At 42.6% G+C, this 20081-nt stretch overlaps 1 protein-coding gene across 1 annotated transcript in view; it reads right to left on the bottom strand.

Annotated features, from left to right (window-relative positions):
* Positions 1-260: 260 nt before the first annotated feature.
* The window catches only part of ADAMTSL1 (ADAMTS like 1), a 215776-nt gene continuing 195955 nt past the window's right edge, over positions 261-20081 (bottom strand). The window contains exons 24-29 of the mRNA XM_074812177.1: positions 12319-12519; positions 11079-11259; positions 8198-8405; positions 4170-4279; positions 2965-3185; positions 261-367 (exon numbers count right to left, since the gene is read on the bottom strand). Coding sequence (XP_074668278.1) covers positions 261-367; positions 2965-3185; positions 4170-4279; positions 8198-8405; positions 11079-11259; positions 12319-12519 — 1028 coding nt within the window. The remainder of the gene's footprint in view (positions 368-2964; positions 3186-4169; positions 4280-8197; positions 8406-11078; positions 11260-12318; positions 12520-20081) is intronic.

The raw sequence follows: 20081 nt of genomic DNA, 5'->3' as shown, positions 1-20081 counted from the left end.
TTGCTGGTGGCATTGGGCGTCATTGTAGTCTACCCTCATGATCTTGTTTTGCTGCATTCTGTCTCCCAGATTCATAGAAGGGAAAACTTGTCAAGTCCCTTTACAACGATGATTTGGTAAAAGAATTTCTTTTTTTTAAAGGGAAATAAATAAATAAAATGAAAAAAAAAGAATTCCTTTTATATTTTCTGCAAAAGTCCTTGCCTCAGTGAAGCAAAGGCTGTGATCCCCTTGTTCCTCCGTTTTCATTGCTTTTCTCTTCAAGCTTTTCCACAAGTCCCACAGCAGCGTGACTTGAACTGGGTGAGCTGGCAGAGTTTGAGCTGCTTCACTTTCTCACAGTATCTTGTAGTGTCTCTGCACTCCACTGCCGAAGGGGAAACAAAAAAGAGAAATGGTGATGAAGCAATGGAAGAAGGATTTCTTACCTGAGGACATTTCCTGGGATGGCCAAGAGGGGGACCATGATAGCTTTGTATTAGGATGTCTCACTATGAGCATGAGTTTGAGTTTCTGCAGAGACCCAGCATGGACTTCAAGCAGCTGAAGGCTCAAAGAAGAATGTGGTGGACAGCCTTTGCTTTCAGAGCCTGGGAGAGGGCTTCTGAGGCTGCTCCAACACTGTCAGTTTGTCATCTACCAACATTTTAGGGAGGCTCTAGGAGTTTCATAACCATTGTTAAACTGAAGTAGTAAATAAAACTGGAAACTTACTTTAGCAGAGTAACTCAGAAGCACTTTGGCCAGTCTTTTGCATTTGAAGAGACAGTGTGTGGGAATGTCACCCCAGCTGACTGGGTGTTGTGTTTTTCACACATGTGTTGCAGAACACAGCCTAGGGTGAAGATGTTTGAACTCCTCTAGGACTTAGGTCCTGGTATCATTTGGACAGTTTTTGAGGCCTGCAGCCTCCTGCTTTTAAGCTCCAGGTTGGAAAACTGTCCAGTATCCCTGCAAGACCTTAGATGTGGTGTTGCCTGAGGGAGTCCCACTTTTCATGCTAAGGCTGGAAAGAGTGCTTATCTCAGGTCAGTTGTACAGCCCTCTCCAGTAATGTTTATGCTAAATAATTCCACTGTTGTCTAGATGTGGGATATTTCTATTTAGCAGGAAGAGGCTGGAGTGACAATAAAGGTCTTGCTTGGCACCTGTAATTTCCCTCAGCCTTTCCACTTCATTAGGGCACCCCAAACTCAGCTCACGGGTTTGGACCTATGGAGTCAGCTTTGCCTCTAGTGAGAGTGAGCATTGGAGCTAGTGTGACTGTAGGCAATCACAGGTGGGTTCTGCTGCTGCTTCTGCAATGATTGAACAGAAACCAGCTTGCATGCCCATCAAAATCAGCAAGTGTGGGAGCCAGAGAAAATGAAAGGATAGTGAATTAAACTTGCGCTGCCTCGTGTTTCCCAAGCGGATATTGCCATAGTGGGGCATTGTTTCCAAAGAAGCATTATCATATCTTCTTTTTTTGTTTTGCTTTGTTTTAAATATTTCCAGCTTTTCTAGTCCTTTGGCAGGCCCAATTAGTTGCTTGTCACCTGAAAGCAAGCAGCCTCCACTGGATTTAGACTTACTGTATTTGCTGGGTAAAAAACTGGCTGGATGGCCGGGCCCCAAGAGTTGTGGTGAATGGAGTTAAATCCAGTTGGTGGCCGGTCACGAGTGGTGTCCCCCAGGGCTCGGTTTTGGGGCCACTCCTGTTTAACATCTTTATTGATGATCTAGACGAGGGGATCGAGTGCACCCTCAGTAAGTTTGCAGATGACACCAAGTTGGGTGGGAGTGTTGATCTGCTCGAGGGTAGGGAGGCTCTGCAGAGAGATCTGGACAGACTGGAGCGATGGGCTAAGGCCAACTGGAGGAGTTTCAATAAGGTCAAATGCCGGGTGCTGCACTTGGGCCACAACAACCCCCAGCAGCGCTACAGGCTTGAGGAGGAGTGGCTGGAGAGCTGCCAGTCAGAGAGGGACCTGGGGGTGTTGATTGACAGCCGGCTGAACATGAGCCAGCAGTGTGCCCAGGTGGCCAAGAAGGCCAATGATATCCTGGCTTGTATCAGCAATAGCGTGGCCAGCAGGGACAGGGAAAGGATCTTATGCCTGTACTCAGCACTGGTGAGGCCGCACCTCGATTCCTGTGTTCAGTTTTGGGCCTCTCACTACAAAAAGGACATTGAATCACTCGAGTGTGTCCAGAGAAGGGCAATGAAGCTGGTGAAGGGTCTGGAGCACATGTACGAGGAGCGGCTGAGGGAACTGGGGTTGTTTAGTCTGGAGAAAAGGAGGCTAAGGGGAGAACTCACTGCCCTCTACAACTGCCTGAAAGGAGGTTGCAGAGAGCTGGGGATGAGCCTCTTTAACCAAGTAATGAGTGATAAGACAAGAGGGAATGGCCTCAAGTTGCTCCAGGGAAGGTTTAGACTGGATATTAGGAAGTATTTCTTTACAGAACGGGTTGTTAGGTGTTGGGATGGGCTGCCCAGGGAGGTGGTGGAGTCCCCATCCCTGGAGGTGTTTAAGAGTCGGGTTGACATAGCGCTGAGGGATATGGTGTAGTTGGAAACTGCCAATGCTAGGTTAAAGGTTGGACTAGACGATCTTCAAGGTCTTTTCCAACCTAGATGGTTCTGTGATTCTGTGATTCTGTGTATTTTATCTATAGTCAGCAGTCTGTGATTTGTGTTTTTCTTTCTGTCTTTAGTGGAAAGTTAAGACTGCATCAGCTATTTCACAAGCTATTAGCAAGGGGACAGCAATCCCAGTGCTAACACTATCACCAACAAACCACAATGGGCACCATTCCCCACTGGGGTGCTGAGTTTTGGACACTGTGTTTTGCACAAGTTCAAGCTGGAGGTTCCCCAGGATGCCCAGCTGCAAGGTCCAGTGCTGCATTTCTGAGATATGACTCTGCCTTCTTTCCTCCCCCCATGCCACACTGCCTCCCCTCCTCCCAGCAAAGTACCATTTTCACAGGGAGTGATGTTGCAGCGCTGCCAGTTCACTGGCCGCGGCCTCCAGGAGCAGTGATGCTCCAGCATGGGCTTGTTGGTGCGGACATGCACGCAGTCCACGCGCCGGGACTGGAAGCCATAGTTTCCGCATGTAGCTGTGCAGACGGTCCACAGGCTGACCCTCCAGTGCACGCCGCAGACGTCGGTCCAGCAGTTCTGGGTGCTCAACGGCCTGTGGGCAGGAAGGAGGGAGGGGTGACTTGTCACCATGCTGCCCAGGGAGCAAGCGCACACCATTCCAGGTGTCATGCAAGCTTCAGGAACAGCAAGCCTTGCATATCCCAAACATAATTCGCTCAGAGCACTGTATGGGTCAGGTCTTCAACGGGTGCAAGTGGGGGTAACTTCAGTGCATTGAAAAGCAGTCTGTAACTGAACTCAAGGACCAGACCCTCACTGGGTGCACACTGGTATAATGCTACTGGAGCTAAATGACTTTTTGAACTATTTGAGGATTTGGCCGAAATGTCCTCTCCATGAAGTGCCAAACCAGAGGTCCACTGAAAAGATGCAATGAATGAAGTGGTGACCAGTAAGACCTAGCAGGGCTTTGTAACTTTTTTGTGGCTTTACACCCAGTGGGAACAAAACTGTTTCTCTGAAAACCTCCTATTCACTTCAACGTAGTCTCACAGAAGATGCAGAGGCACACTTCATTCCCACCTCTTTGTCACACAGATAATGAAAATACATGAGGGGGAGCCAAAGAACCAATTATATTAATTTTCCGTCATAACCAGGCATGATTTACATACTTAAGCCTCATGTAAAGTAGATATGACTTTACAATGTAGACAGTGAAGTTTATCTGCAGGAAAGCAAAGCTGTGGAGTCTTTTTTTCCCCCAGTTAGAGCTTGTGTTTGAGTAAGAGAGAAGGAGACTGACAGCTTAAGGAGAAGGAGACTGACGGTCAGGATTTGGCATGCCTAGAAGACTTTCCAGTTGTTGACCAACTAATGTTTTTTTCTGGGGCTCATAGGAACATATACTGAAGCCTGGGTTTAAGAGTGGTGAGATCTGTACCACGTAACTATGGGTTGCAGCATAACCTCTTTGTTACACAGGGGAAACCTTGAAGTTGCCAGTTAAGTCACTAGTCCATTCAACATCTCTGCAAAGGGTAGTGGTTTCAGACATAAGAGATTCCTGTCCTACCTTGGTAAGACACTGCATTGATCAGATGACACAGAAGTCCCATCTTTGGTCTGGCAAAATACTTGTCTGTGCTGTACAGCCAGTCGTGGTCCAATGCAAGGCCCGTTACACTGTGAACACAGAAAAATCACTTAAGGGAGGTAAAAGGCAGGACATGTTTCCCTTTTATAAGACTGCTGGTGAAATAAAGTCCATACTGCCATGCAGTGACTGTTGAGCTGTTGAGCACTTCCTGCAGCTCTGCGGGCTTTGAAGGCTGAGCACACTCATCTTCTGCCCTACCTCAGTCTCCTCCAGCAGCATTAAAACTGTATTTCTACATCTGTTCTGTAGATTCATTATCTGTCCTCTTCAATAGTTCAATCTTAAATATATCTGTTAGGGCAAATAAAATGCTCTCATGTCATTAGCCAAGAATGTATGATCCATTCAGGAATTCTCAATTCATTCCTTTTACTGTGCATTTTGCAGCTTGTACTAACACATTTTATGGGCAAATAGTAAATAACCAAGAACATATTCCACTTCATTTAATAATTTAAAAGCATTGCAAGACAATAAACAAAAGCAGCAAGCATGATGAACACAGCAGATCTGCAAGCTTGCTCCGATAGTGAGTTTATCCTAACCTATTCAAGCTTATCAGTCACATGCTTACTCTTTTAACTCCTCTAATCCTCTCCTTTGATTAAATCATAATTAGCTATAGGTACGAAGCATGTATTTGTGTTCTTTTAAAATTATATCAACTGTTAGGAAACTGTTTTTCTAAGTATCTGGAAATTATATTCAAGAACAGACTGAGGGTAGAAGAAAGGGACCTTAGTGTGAGGGAGGAATTTTTGCCAGGGGAGGGCTGCTGACCAATACTTCTGCCCCCTCCAAACCCCCCCATCAGTAGGAGCCCTGTTTCACACTAGCATGCACTCTTCACATACTATTCCCTGCCCGCTGCTGTTTCTTCCTTCCCTGGCCACTGGTGGAGAGAAGCAGTGACTGCCAGGTTTCCAGTTGCTGCCAATCAAGTCAACCCCTCATTGAGCAAGGTAAATGGAAATTTCGTTTGTTGGAGTATGTGGAGCACTTCTGTGATAACGGCTGGGGCTAGCAGTCCTCATCACCGGCAAGCCTGAGTCACTAGTTTTAAAACATGATGAGATTACATAGTGGAGACCAAAATGCCACTAACATTAAAAGAAGGAGAGGAATTCATTCTAGAGGTGGGGGTAGAGTAGATAGTCTGTTTATTTTCTCTATGAGCTGGGAAAGTTGGTCACTACATCTGGACAAAAGGGACTTGATACACCATATTACTGAGAAGGTCACTGATCCACTGCTTCACTGAGCTAATGATTTGTCCCAAACTGTAGTTAGATAACAGTCTTCTGGCTGGACACTGAGTTGTATAGAATCATGTGGGAATTGATGGTTTTTTTAGGCTAGGTAGAAGAAATATTATATTATAATGCACAGACGTTAGGCCTAACAAATTAATTCAGATCTCTTTGGTTGTGTCAGCTGAGTATGATCACAGAATCTCAGAATCATCTAGGTTGGAAAAGACCTTGAAGATCATCTACTCCAACCATTAACCTCACACTGACAGTTCTCAACTACACCATATCCCTCAGCGCTATGTCAACCCGACTCTTAAACACCTCCAGGGATGGGGACTCCACCACCTCCCCGGGCAGCCCATTCCAACGCCTAACTACCTGTTCTGTAAAGAAATACTTCCTAGTATCCAGTCTAAACCTTCCCTGGCGCAACTTGAGGCCATTCCCTCTTGTCCTATCGCTTGTTACTTGGTTAAAGAGACTCATACCCAGCTCTCTGCAACCTCCTTTCAGGTAGCTGTAGAGGGCGATGAGGTCTCCCCTCAGCCTCCTCTTCTCCAGACTAAACAACCCCAGTTCCCTCAGTCACTCCTCGTACGACATGTGCTCCAGACCCTTCACCAGCTTTGTTGCCCTTCTCTGGACACGCTCGAGTCATTCAATGTCCTTTTTGTAGTGAGGGGCCCAAAACTGAACACAGAAATCGAGGTGCAGCCTCACCAGTGCTGAGTACAGGGGTAAGATCACTTCCCTGTCCCTGCTGGCCATGCTATTGCTGATACAAGCCAGGATGCCATTGGCCTTCTTGGCCACCTGGGCACACTGCTGGCTCATGTTCAGCCGGCTGTCAATCAACACCCCCAGGTCCCTCTCTGACTGGCAGCTCTCCAGCCACTGCTCCCCAAGCCTGTAGCGCTGCTGGGGGTTGTTGTGGCCCAAGTGCAGCACCCGCCATTTGGCCTTAGTGAAACTCCTCCAGTTGGCCTTAGCCCATCGCTCCAGCCTGTCCAGGTCTCTCTGCAGAGCCTCCCTACCCTCGAGCATGATGTCACGGGGAACAATTTATCTCATAATGATCTACAAAAAAAGGATGAGGTAACTGGCTTTTTGCAAGGATAATCCAGTCCTTACCTGGAATTCCACAGGGAGTGAAAATTTGTTTCTTTCATATAAAAGATAATTCCAAGCTTTACTCATAAATGTAATACAACAACTCAATCACCTTTCATGAGAGAAATTTCCAAAATACACAGGCAAGAGTTAAATGAAGTTGTTTTCAAGTAGTGAACAATAACAAGTTCTAGTAGCTGAAGACAATTTTTACTACCATCATAAAAAAACCCGATACAGTTCAAAGTACTCAAGCAAATAAAGAATGCATGTGGTTATTAATTATCATAGTAGTCTAACCTCTAATACAATGAGATAGCATTTGCCATTGTTTTCAAACTGACTTACCACATGCTAATTAGAAAAGGAGGCAAAATATTTTATGATAGCTCACTATATGTCAAGACTGATAGTTGTTACTCTTGGTAATTATTTTCTTAGCCTCTTCTTGCATGGTAAGAAGCCTCTCTTCTATATCTCTACCTGACTCATCATTTCAATTAGATGTATGACTACTTTGGTTTTGTCAAACTGCTTTTTCTTTTTCCCTTTGAAAATGTTTATTTCATCAAATGTGATGTTACAGTAGTATGGTATCTGGCTTTAACCTCTAGCAAAACAGACTTCTGTGGTTTTAACCCTGTCTCTCATTCACCCTGGAATGCTATACCCCCATGTGAATCACTACTCTGGAGATCTTTGGGATAATCTGTCAGTTTCTACCCCTAAGTGTGGACTGTAATGGACTCATCAACCTTCACATATGGCTCAGTCAAACTGGAGTGTAGAGAAAAGGGAGAAAAGCACATAGTAATGACTAGTCCCAGGTTATAACTGACTATATATTGACCAGTGTCTTTTCAGGAAATCTCATAGATCACAGACAGACAAAGACAAAACTCTTCTGTGGATTCCCACAATAAAGTGATTTAACTCTAAACACTTGGAACATTTGGTATTTATGGAGTGAATCTTTTAAACATCTGATCATTGTATGAAGCTGCAAGGAGAGAATTTGAAGATCTGCAAAACAGCATGAACTAGTCTGAAAATGCTTTTAGTCCTTCATTCTGCTTTTTGTCATGAAGCAAATCAAGAAAGTTCCCACTTTTTGGCATTCTCAGGCAAAATCACCAACTTTGTAAAACTGGGTTATTGTACAGCCCCACCACTGCAAACCTATCACAAGCATCAGTCCTGACTCCTGCCAGGCAAAACTGAAACGCACTCACTTGGTAGTAAGGGGAATTAAGACTTGGAGAAGGATATTTCCCAAATGTGTCACCTGTCATTATAAAGAGGAGCTGCAGACCTTTCCACTGAGGATGATACAAGGGTCTGAAGTAAAAGTCCTGTTCACAAGTAGCATTTCTAGGGATTGTGGGAAGCTACAGATATACACCAAGCATGTGGTGCATCAAAAATGGAGTTGAAAAGAGCTGAGCAAATTAGCTGCCTCTTCAAAAGCCTGCAGACCATAACCTAAAGATACTAAGGTACAAAATCACTTCACTCATTTTCTGTCACTTTTTTCCAGCCCACACTATGAGGCTGTACTTGGACTGCTGGCTTGTTCCTTACCTGGCCCCAGGACGAGGCCACCCATTCAGCGCAGGGCTGCCTGTTACAGTTCTGTGTGTCCATAGGGCGCTTGGACACCTGGGCACAAGCCTCATTTGACATTGGGACAGAGCTGCCTTTCGCTGTCAGGCGCTGACACGTTACTCGCCGCATCTGGATACCTCCACCACAGCTCTGTGTGCAAGGAGACCATGATGTTACCATCCATCTGTGAGAGAAAGGTGAACAGGTCAGGGAGCAGGTATGTGCCACCAACTGCGGGATCACTGGTGTTAACAAGTCTTCATGTATTGGACCAAAGAAAGGCAACAATAGCTTGGTTCACTTAGGGTGTGATTCTGGAAGGTGCTGAGTGCCTCAGCCTCCCACAGTAGTCACTGAAAACTGCTCAGAGGATAAAAGCTGAGAAAAGAGCACATTTTTCATTAAATTATATTTTTCAAGGCTCTTTGGGCCCAGAATTAATTTAGGCTGTTTTTAAAGGCTTAGTAAATATTTCTAGCCCAGGCATAGGGGTTGGGCATGACCGCTCTTACACCACTGTGCCACGAGGGCCTTGGTCACAGGCTGCAGTCACAATGCCAACAATGACTAGCCCATTTACACCCCTTAGTAGGGAAACCTATCTCTGTAAAGTTGCTGGAGTAGCTCACAGGCCACTTTGAACTTGCTGCTGACAGAATAGCCAAAAGCCCGCTGGGTCCTGCTGGTGTCTGCTTGCTCTGTTATGCCCCTTACAGCTAGGCCTGAAGGCTGCTCAGGGCTGGGGCCACTGCATAGTCAGGCCAGGGACAAAGGACACCTTTATGCTTTCCTCTTGAGCTCAGAGGATGCATTCACCAGCTGGGCTGAGGCTCTGGACCCCTATGTGCTGGGGTTTAAAAAATCCAGTCTAACTAGTGAAAAGCCTGTAACAACAGAAAATAATAGTCCAGGTCCAAACTCTTACCAAGATGGACAACACATTTTTTCTCTTTAAGGACCAGTAAGTGAACCACTCTTACAGTCAGCTTTGGGAAAGAGGTAGGTAGGAACAGGAAGGATGCAATTGATTACTAGTTTCCTGAAGAGTTTTATGGCCAAGTCAGCAGTTTGCTTCATTAAGGTTCAGGATACTTGGCAGGATTTGTGTGTTATTGGGAGGAAAATAGTGCCTATCATGTCCCTCACCATCAGTGTTTATGATTAGTTTAAAAATAGGCATTAGGCATTCTCCAGTCCCATGGAGAGGCATCCACCTCTATTCCACAGTCTTCTGTAGGTGATTAACTCCCGTGGTCACAGAAACAAGTATATAAACAAACACTCTCCCAACACAGAAAACAAAACCACTGCTACTTTTTTCATGCAGTTTGGTGAGGTTGAATCTGAAGTTTCCACACCCCCTGTAAAAGCTCTTCTCTGCATTTTAATCAACTTTTATTTCCAAGCTTACATCTCAGCAGTTTCTCAGAAGCTGAGGGAGGATTGTGGGTTGTGTTATAGTTCAGGGAAGGTATAAAAAGACATAAACCATGCCCACAGAATTTACTGCCATCACCAAGGGAAACCGCTGCTAACGAGCATGTTTCGTATTTCATCAAATCTCTTTTGGTTTCCTTCTTATGACTCAGCTGCCAACTCAGAAAACATTTGCCTGCAAAGAGGGGTAGGAATATATTTTACAAAGTAATTAAACAGAACCTTGTCATATACCCAAAACACAGCAAAAGTGGTAAATCTGACCACTTACTTCTCATCAGGTTGCTCAGCACCTCTCCTTGCTTCAGCTTGGACAATTTTTTAATACAAGTCCCAATCCCTGTTGAGTGATAGAAGTTGTACTAAATTTCTCTTGAGATCCTGACTACTTTCAAGGGCTTGTATACTGAAATGCACCATGTCCACAGTGGAAATAAGGGAGAGGAGGAAGTAAAAACCCAGAAAAATATGGAAAAGCATCTTTACACATCTCAGCCAAGGAGCCATGGAATTGCAGAAGCAGAACATTTTTAACACAGAGGAAGTATAACACTACACTGACTCTCTGGACTCAGGATGTATTCTTTTTTGCACCAAAGGATGTCAAAGAAGGAAAGTGTTTTGCATGAGGAGAGAGGAGCAGAGGAAGACCTAAGTGTAGTCAGAAGTCTTTCAAGCTGTTCTGGCTCCATTGTGTTTAACAGTAACTGAAAAACAGGGGATTACAGTGGCAGAGTTTCAATCCAAAGGAAACCACAAGCTAGCAATCTCCAAAAGGAGGCAGAACTCAGTCTGACCCCTCTTCATGCCCACTACATCCAATGGGATGTGCCCATTTTACAAAAGACATTTCCACTCTTGCTGTGGGAATTCTTTGCAGCTGCAGTCCAGTCCATATTGATGTTCAGGCAACACAGGAACTCAGAATAAAACCCCAAAATAGCTGCTAAACATAGCTTCTTGTCTGTTATATTGTTGGGATAAACTGGTATGAAGCCATGTGGAACATAAAAAAGATATGACCCTACAGTTCTTGGATGTCTAAACTCCCATATGTAGAGAGCTCAGAACAGGCGTGATATTTATATCCAACATAGGGTGAGGCAGGAAACACCCAAGACAACTCCAGCTGTGAACTTTGCTAATAAAAAGCAGGCAATAGCCTCTCTATTATTTTCTAACCTAATTACTGAAGGAGTAAACTCTCTTTCAACTGTGTACTGTCAATGTTTTCCACAAATCTTGCTACAAATTCCCCACTGTCTAGGTTAAGCATTCATAAATTCCCTTTTAGCCATGACTTTTTTCCTGACAGCACCAGAGAGGCTGCAGAGGCTGCAATGGCATGATGTCCAGTGCAAAGAATTCTTCAAGCACATCTTAAAAGCATGTATGACATTTTAACATGGGACAGACGAACCGTGAAGGGCAGTCTCTCCTGTTGCATTCAATGGGCCGCAGGGCTGGCTTGGGCTTCTCTTTGCAGTGGGAAATGTTGACTTCGGCCCCATCCAGTAAGCATCTCAGCTGGGGCAGCTGCACCCCTTTGTGGCCACAGGAAGCCGAACAAGCCATCAGCTTGTCCGCTGACCACCGGTATTCTGCCAAAAATTGTGGAAGAGACAAGTTAACACTAAAAACCTGACAGCAGGACACCCTTAGAAAAGAAAGAGTCAGAGATATTCTCCAGGATAAAATATTTGGACTTGGTGTCTCATGTGAAGGGAAGCCACCTACACCTACAAGGCACCAGGCAATGGACAAAGAAGGAATGTGATTTCACTTGATGTAATCCAGTGACCATCTTTGGCATAACAAACCCAATTTTTTGGTGCTTAGAAGCATCAGGCATGGAATGACATGGTAGAGCAGTTTAGTGAAGCCAGATGCCAATGATGCAGGAAATTGCATCTGTATTTTTAAAGGGGTGTGATTTAGTGAAGATGTGGTTAACTGCAGTTACCAGCAGCATCTACAATTTTATGATCTTATAGCAGCATGTTTCTCACTAGGTAGATCATACAGATCATCCATCCTGAAGATGAATGGGAGAGTTGCAACACAATTAAAATTTCATGGCAAAATTTAAGGAAAAGTTAAATCCTTCTCCACTCCATCCCTGAGTACTGGAGCATTGAAAGCTGTATATATATTCCATTCCAACCCATCCACACTGCTCTGTTGGGTGGCTTTATCACCTTCAGTGTATTTCTAGGGTAAATATAACAGTTGCAGTATTTTTACAAGTGAAGGATTTTCAAGCAAGAAGAGACCGTGAAACATTATTGACTTTAGCAGATTAACAGAGGGGCTTCTAATTTTAGGAGTTCAAACTATGACACCTGTGTCTTGAATTTCTGGACAAGAAAATTGCCAAGACTCAATAAGCATAAGTATAGCTTGAATCAGTAAGGTGTGTTTTATGCTCAGCAGGCCAGAAACGTCAGGTGTCATTTTGGTAAAGTAAAACCTAAGATACTGTAAGGTACCTGGTAGTCCTGCAAATCTATATCCATGCCAGTAAAACATCAAAACATCTATTTCCTGCTATGCATGACAGTCCTGCCTTCAGGGAGAAAAAATCCAGGATGAAAAATTCAAAGCAGGGAAGGTCATGGCAAGAGCTTCACAGGGCAGTTGGACTGAAGCTGGAAAGTTACCTTGTATAGCTAGGGACGTTTTTTGTGTGAGTGAGCCAGCTTCATTCTGAGCAAGGCAACTGAATTCACCATCAGGAGCATCACTGACGTTGAGTATCTGAAGAATTCGGCCCGCTGCCAGGAGGTGGTGCTGCAGACTGAGAGGCTCGCCAGAGTAAAGCCAGGTGATGTTCGGGATTGGATGACCGTCCACAGCACAACCTAAAAAACAGGGACATGCTTCTGAGTACCGGAAGTGCTGCAAAATTGCATGCTTTTAAGTGTTGAAAATTAGGAGAAGAAGTCAATTCCATCCCATTTTCTCCATGAAAAACAGGAAGATATTGTAGTAATGAATACATTCTTATCAGCTGAAAAAAAATTATCCAAAAGCCAGTCAATCCACCATATGAGAATCTCAGATCAGTTTGGAAATATTTATATCAAGCCTCCAAAAGTTTCCATTAGTTTGGATCATCCTCATTTTAGTATTGAGGAAAGTGGGATAGGGAGGTTATACATGTAGCTCAAGGAGCATGTTTGAACAAGCAGTACAAGCAGAACTTGGCCTTCAAACCTTATTTAAACCACAGGTCCACCTTTTCTTATTTTTTTTTATATTAAAAATCATAATTTTTGTTTATGCAAAAGTTTATGCAAAATTGTTGTTACACAAACAACTGTTGAAAAAACAAAGAGATAAAATCGAGCCTTTAGAGGCTTTTTGTCCCAGCAATGGGCAGTTCTCAAGTAACAACCAACCAAAATCAGCACTGCAAAAACCCTGTTGTTCTGAAGCATTGTATGGGTATGCTTGTGGATTATCAGCACATCTGATGAGGTTTAGGTTCACAGAGAGTTCTTTGCCTGTTGAGCTGAAGGAGAGTACCTGTAAGACACCTTTTCCTCTGGTCCTCATACCAGCTGCACACTTTGCCGGTTTCGTGACAAATTGCAGATTTGTGAGACCTGCATATCCTGGGAAAGATAGCTAAATTGCCTTACATATTTCCTGGGGAAAAAGAAAAACGAAGCAATTTCTGTGGTGCAACCCATCCACACCAATTGCAGGGGTGGAGAGCCAAAAAAGCCATGTGCGAGGGATGGTATATATTACTTGGACTGCTTGTGGCTTAGGCTGGTCTTGGACTTCCATGCATCTCACTGATAAATGAAAGGTCTGGCTAATGCTGATTGTTAGTTTGTTATACTGCAACTTTACACTGTTTTGTTTATATTAGTATGTAAGTCTAATGAATTACTTTATTGTATAAAAAATCCCTTCTGAAAGAAGTGTACTACATAAACAACCATAACATATATACATAAACAGTCACACTAGCACTGTTCAAGAGGAATGGGATAAAAAAAAGAGTACAAATTTAAAATACTGAAAGATGAAAGACTGTTCTAAGATTAAGGAATAATTCCATGAGCTAATATTTCTGCATTGTTATCTTCATATAATTTGATTATTATTTATTATTCACTGAGTCAAATAAGAATGTGAATATGATGCCTTTGTAGCTGCATTACACAATGAACAGACACTGCAATGTGACATTTTTGTTACTGTTCTTCCTTTCATTCTCGTCTGTCCATCCAAGGAGAGCCTCAACAAATATATGCTGAGCAACTACTGTTCCTACGAGTGAGGTAAGATGACTTACAGAGTCATACCTCCAATTACAATATTCCTACAAGAGAAGGTGCTTGCCTTGCCCACGAGAATTGAAGCTTTCTTGCTTATACAAAGCAGAACAACTCATACAAGATGGAAAAAGCTAGTGGTGACCCACAGCATGTCCCAGCTGTTTTCATGCTAAGAGGTAGATCCAGGCACTGAGGAGACCCCCATCTGCTGCTTGGAAGGATGAATACTGGGTCTCTCACTGGTGCAGTGGATACAGGGGTCTTCGCTGTGTCCCCTGTTGCTGACACAGCAGGGAAGGATGTGGGCTCGACAAAGCTGCCCTTCAGGGCTGGTTCACTGTGTGAAATGGGTATTACAGACAGCAAGGGCTCCCTGGCAGAATGCAAGTGCCACACACAGTAGATTCTGCAGTTGCAATGAGAATGTTTAACTGGCAAAGAACTAGTTAATACAACTAAATATTTAAAAAGAAGGAAAAAAGGGAAGAAAAAAGGCAGAATGAGAGAGTGCACATTGCTTGCAGTGGTTTCCTCTCTTCCCTTTTTCCACTTCTACTTAAGGGTAAAGAGTCTTTGCTATTTGTTTGGATTTCCTTAGCAAGGTCTAAAGCAGTTATACCCTTGGCAGTTCTCTCCCCAGCACTCACTTCCTGATCACAAAGACATGGCTTTCTTTGCTGCTCAGTCCTTTTTCCTATTTCTTTATGCTCTCTATTTATTCCTGCTGTGCTTCATTTTATGTTATTCTTTTTGTATGGAGTACTGATGTGTTTTCTCCTACTTTTGTGCTGAAAAACAACTCTTCCAATTTTCAAGATACTCATTCTCAAGTAAATGGGTGACATGAAAGATTTCAGCCTCACAGGTTTAAGGCTGCCTAAGTTAAAACCAATGGAAAACAAAGGAGTATACAAGAAATGGACAAACTTAACAATAAGTGGCTGCATGACTTTTGACTACAGTATTCTAATTTTTAATAGTTTGTATTTTAAGATAATTACAGGGATTTCCACAGGTCAGCATATAGCCATGACAATTGACAAAGACATGCTGTGAACTCAGTTTTACTGTCTGCATTTGCAAGCAGTCTACACAGGATAAATGAAGAAAGCAGAAAGGTCAGTTTGATGTTAAACACAGAGGAACTGAAATTCACTTCAGTGTGAAAATGATCCTAATTCATGCCTGTTTTTCTCTAAAAATTTTACTGTCAGGCCAAACAATACAGTCTTCCTAGTACTGACTTTTACTTGCATTGTATATTTCTTCTTCCAAAATAAAATATTAGCTAAAGGAACAGCCAGTAATCAATAATATGGGGGAAAACCTCCAAACACTATTCCCTAGATACATTCTACCAGTGAGTAATGATTAGTTTTTTTAACATTTAACAATAAAACTTTACTAACACCTATGAGACTCACATGAAATGGATACTCCTCATTTGTGCATTGTGGTGGTGCAATTCTTACACAAACACACACCACCCCCCCCCCCCCCTTTGTTGGGCTGCTTGGTGCTAGGTGTGATTCCACCCACATCCCCCAAGGTATACACCAGTCTGTGGAGATAAGGACTGATAACATTAACGAGCCTGGCTCATGCCCCCTCCCTATTGCTCGGAAACAGCTATAACGGCCCATCAACTCCTAAGGGCCTGGCACACCTGTGCCTCGGATGTGGTCAAATGGGAACAATAACAGAGTTGCACATTCATGAAGTTCTTCTGCAACTTCTGGAAGGCACCAGAAGGTATCTGACAAAAGCCAATTATCTTGGACCCTATAAACTGCGACCACCAGGGAGACCCTTTGAGCTCTCCTGGATCGAAGCGGGCCTGTGACCAGCACCTCCCCTGAGCTGGGACGCCTCTCAGGTACCAAAACTTTAAGGTGTCGTCTGCTCCAGACGGAAGGCCAGGGCGAAGTCCACCCGCTCGAGTCTCAATTATTGCCCGTTGAGGAATGCCAAGGCATTGGGAGTATTTACTCTAAACTCGAGAGGGAAATTTTCTTTGAGCTAGCTTCTCTTTCGCCCTTTCTCTGTTTATTGGCGTGTGTGTGTGTGTGTGTGGGTACGTACCCTTGTTTCTGTGTGTGTATGTCTGTTCTGTGTTCATTCTACTGAATCCAAACACCTTTGTTTCTGTGTTTGTCCATTTTGTGTATGCGCATGTATATATAAAGGTACCGATAAGTAAGTTAGTGTGAATATTGTCATTTTAGAATCTGTGAATAAGTTGCTTTTCTTTCTTTCTTTATTTCTGAATTATTTTGTAATAATAAATTGCTGTTAGTTATTAATAAACCTAGATTTCTTACTAAATCATTACCGTGTCAATACTTTCATCCGCAACATGTGTGTAGATCAAGCATCAGTCACATTTCACAAGTGACATTTCCTATACATTTCCCACGTGTATGGATGCATAAGCTGTGTTTTATGCATATTAAGTGAGAACCAGAGTACAATAAGACCCCATGTTCCATTAATAACCCTTCTCATCTCCCAGGAATAATTTTAATACAATTTAATGCAGATTACCAACACCTATTGTCTATTTCCTTGCATCCCTGTGGACATTGACTGCTTTATCCTTCCAAAGCTCAACACCTGTCCCTTTAATACCTGAGAAGGGAAAACTGGCTTTGTTTCCAGACAGCACAGCTATTGCAGAGCTTTAGTGCATCAGAACCCTTGGGAAGGCAAGGAGGGAACACTTCTGGGGACTGTTTCTAAGCAGTGAAAGCTCTGGTATGAGAGGGCCCTTCTCCTTCAGTCCTTCTTAAGTAGAGAAAGAAAATACTGCCTTCAGCCTCCCTTTCAAAGTCTACTGTGACTCTGAATTTATTCAAAGTCAGGATGAGTCATGGATGGGCAAAAGCTGGAAATACAAACAAAATTCGAATGCAAATTACATCTTTCAGTAGGGAAAATGTTAATATTTCACGGGTAACAAGGGTGTATTTGGAGAGGGAAGACCAATGTTTCACAACAATGCTAATAATTCCTTGAGAGGAAAGAATAAATGCACAGTATAGGCCAAATTCAGCTCCCCATTATATCTCTGCAACACTTTCTGTATGACTGTTGCTGCAGAAAGACTCTAGGCTTCTGTGCTAATCTTAAGAGACAAAATACGAACCATGCATCACTTTTCTGCTTGCAGACTTGAACGACAGAAAAAACAAGTGCAAAAGCTGTTGATTTGAGGATTCATTTTTTTGGCAGTCTGATGCTTTAAATCAGCAGAACTGTATGGCAAGTAATGGTGAAAACGTCAAATAAATTTTGCAAGTACTAAGTACAGTTCGTAATACAAATAAAAAAATACAGCATTGCCTTTAAAAATATATATTCTTATAATATAGATTATTTTCATGCATTCATATTTGTCTAACAAACAGCTCTCTAATTTACTATTGACCTGCTGATTAATCCCAGGCAATATTTCTAATATTTATTAAAGATGGAATCTGAGTGAAGACTTCAGGTCAATATGAGACAGTTTCTTTGATATTTCTTTAAACAAAATAGTCCTACAGTCTGAGCTCAACAAACTACTTAGCTTTCCAACTGGAGCCCTAAAGTTGCTGTGCCGTGGAAGGTAAGCTCACCTTTTTCCATTCTCCCAGCAGCTAACCAAGACACATGGAGGTACATGCTGTCTTACCTGAGGCCAAGCCACGTGCCAGCAGTGGAGCTGGAAATGAAACTCTTGCATTCTTAGTCTTAGGCCAACATTTCCATCTTTGGAAATTATTTCCTATTTAAGAGATAGGTCTGCGTAGCATAGTGTGGATATAAACACACACTGTTGTATGCAGTGTGGATTCATTGGCATTAATGTTCAACTACATGCTTGTACCTTAAAGTTCACTTTTACCGCCTTGCTTTCATCAGCGATCACTCCTTGCAAAATAGGCAAATGTTTGTGCTGCATTAGTTCAAAATACTTTGAATCAAGAAAAAAGGGCTGAATTTGATATAAAGTAAGCATCCTAATTGGTTAGGGACTGCATGTTTCAGGGCATCACAAAGTACAATAAATTTAGTACAGAAAGTTCACAGGAAACTTCAGCTAGACTTACAAACCAAAAGGCCTATGTCCCTGACTGCAAGTCACAGACATGTACCTATTCAATCATAAAACTGGGAGATGAAAGATGATTGCTGACTACTATCTGAAATGCCTGGCAGAGAAGGAAAGAAGGAATTTGCCAGTAGAATTATTAATTATATTAAAACTGAAATAAAGCAAGCCAGCAAAAAAAATTCTGTGATTCTGTATAGATTTTACTGAACTCTGACAGAAAAGTGGGGTAGACCACAATACACTGTGTTAAGTGATAAATATAATGCAGCTACAGGATTTGAAACCTGACAGTATTTCCAATCTAATCTCTACATTAAAAGAGTTAAAGTATACTTTCAAAATAGAAACAAGATTAAGGATGAAATGAAGAACAAAATGCTTGGAACAAAATGTAGAGAAGCCACAGATCAATCTGAATAGATACAAGCTTGGTGCTGAACTACTGTTGTAGTTCACACTGTACTACTGTGTTCACACTATGTAGGTGAGATCAGACTGGCACAGAGAAACACTTCCCCAATTTCCTCTCATATCTGATTTTCTCTTTAGGTGACTGAAATGAGAAATGCATATTAAACCTAATGGAGTTAAATTTAACTCCATCCTGTATCTAACATAAGGAAGAAAATTTGACAGGATGTATTTAACTTTTTAAAATGCTGTAAAGCTAAATGAAGGTAGGTAAGATCATGTCTGAAAGTCATATGTATGTAAAAGCCATTTTGCTGAAGTGGCAAAACTAAGAGACAAGTCTTTATAGTTTGTCTTATGGGGAAAGATTTTTCAATATAATGCAAAGTGTAAGTTTAAACAGAGCCTTATTTTAGGGTGTTATGCAAATTACTTCTCAGTGCTTTCATACACTGAGTGAAATAAAACTTGTAAAAGGCAATGTGATCCTGAAAATCCCCAAAAGAAAGAATTAATGTAAGTATCACCTTTATTTTTAATGGTTTAAGAGAGGTCAAATGCACATGAATTTATACTAGACAAGAAAAGCTATGTATTTAGAAATTCTCGAAATAGGTCAATTGAGCTGATGACAGTAGCATTTTAAAACAAGAAGATATTTTAAATAACTATTTATGGCTCCAAAGGAGAAGTAGAAACTTACTACACTAAACATACAACATGGTTTTTAAACAGTTCTCAGACACCTAAACTGGTTATCCAATGCCACACATGTTGTTATTAGATATCGTTTACATAGCACTGTAAATTTACACTGTATTCAACAAAAATTGAGTTAGGCTAGGCCCATTCCCTGCCCCACAGAGACTATAAAAATTGTTTCCAAATATACAGCCACGTGGTGGGCCCATTAAAAAAGCAAGGGAATTTTCAAGATGTGGTAGTAATACTGTGTTCTAAAATGACTCTGACAACAGGAATCCTACACACTGAAATACACATTCTTGTATTAATAAGGATTGGGCTGAAAACAATCGCCAGTGGCAAATCATGAAACCAAAGCCTACATGAATGGATAAAGCATGCTGAAATGATCTCCAGAGCTAACTCTGATAAGTTTATTCAGTGCATGATAAAAATGGAAAAGGAGTCCTGGCTGACCAGGAGGTCCTGACAGATTGGAAATCGGCGAATGTGACACCCATATAAAAGAAGGACTGGAAGAATGATCCGGGAAATTACAGGCCTGTCAGCTTGCCTTCAGTGCCCAGGAAGCTGATGGAGCAGCTCATCCTGAGTACCATCATACAACACGTGTGGGACAACCAGATGATCAGGCCCAGTCAGCATGGGTTTATGAAAGGCAGGTCCTGCTTGACAAACCCGATCTCCTTCTACGACAGGGCGACCTGCTTATTGGATGAGGGAAAGGCTGTGGATGTTGTCTGCCTTGACTTCAGTAAGGCCTTTGACACCGTTTCCCACAGCATTCTCCTGGTGAAACTGGCTGCTCGAGGCTTGGATGGGCACACGCTTTGCTGGGTAAAAAACTGTCTGGATGGCCGGGCCCAAAGAGTTGTGGTGAATGGAGTTAAATCCAGTTGGTGGCCGGTCACGAGTGGTG

Source organism: Strix aluco, chromosome Z (assembly GCF_031877795.1).
Source record: "Strix aluco isolate bStrAlu1 chromosome Z, bStrAlu1.hap1, whole genome shotgun sequence".
Classification (NCBI taxonomy): Eukaryota; Metazoa; Chordata; class Aves; order Strigiformes; family Strigidae; genus Strix; species Strix aluco.
This window is presented reverse-complemented; position numbering and strand designations above follow the sequence as displayed.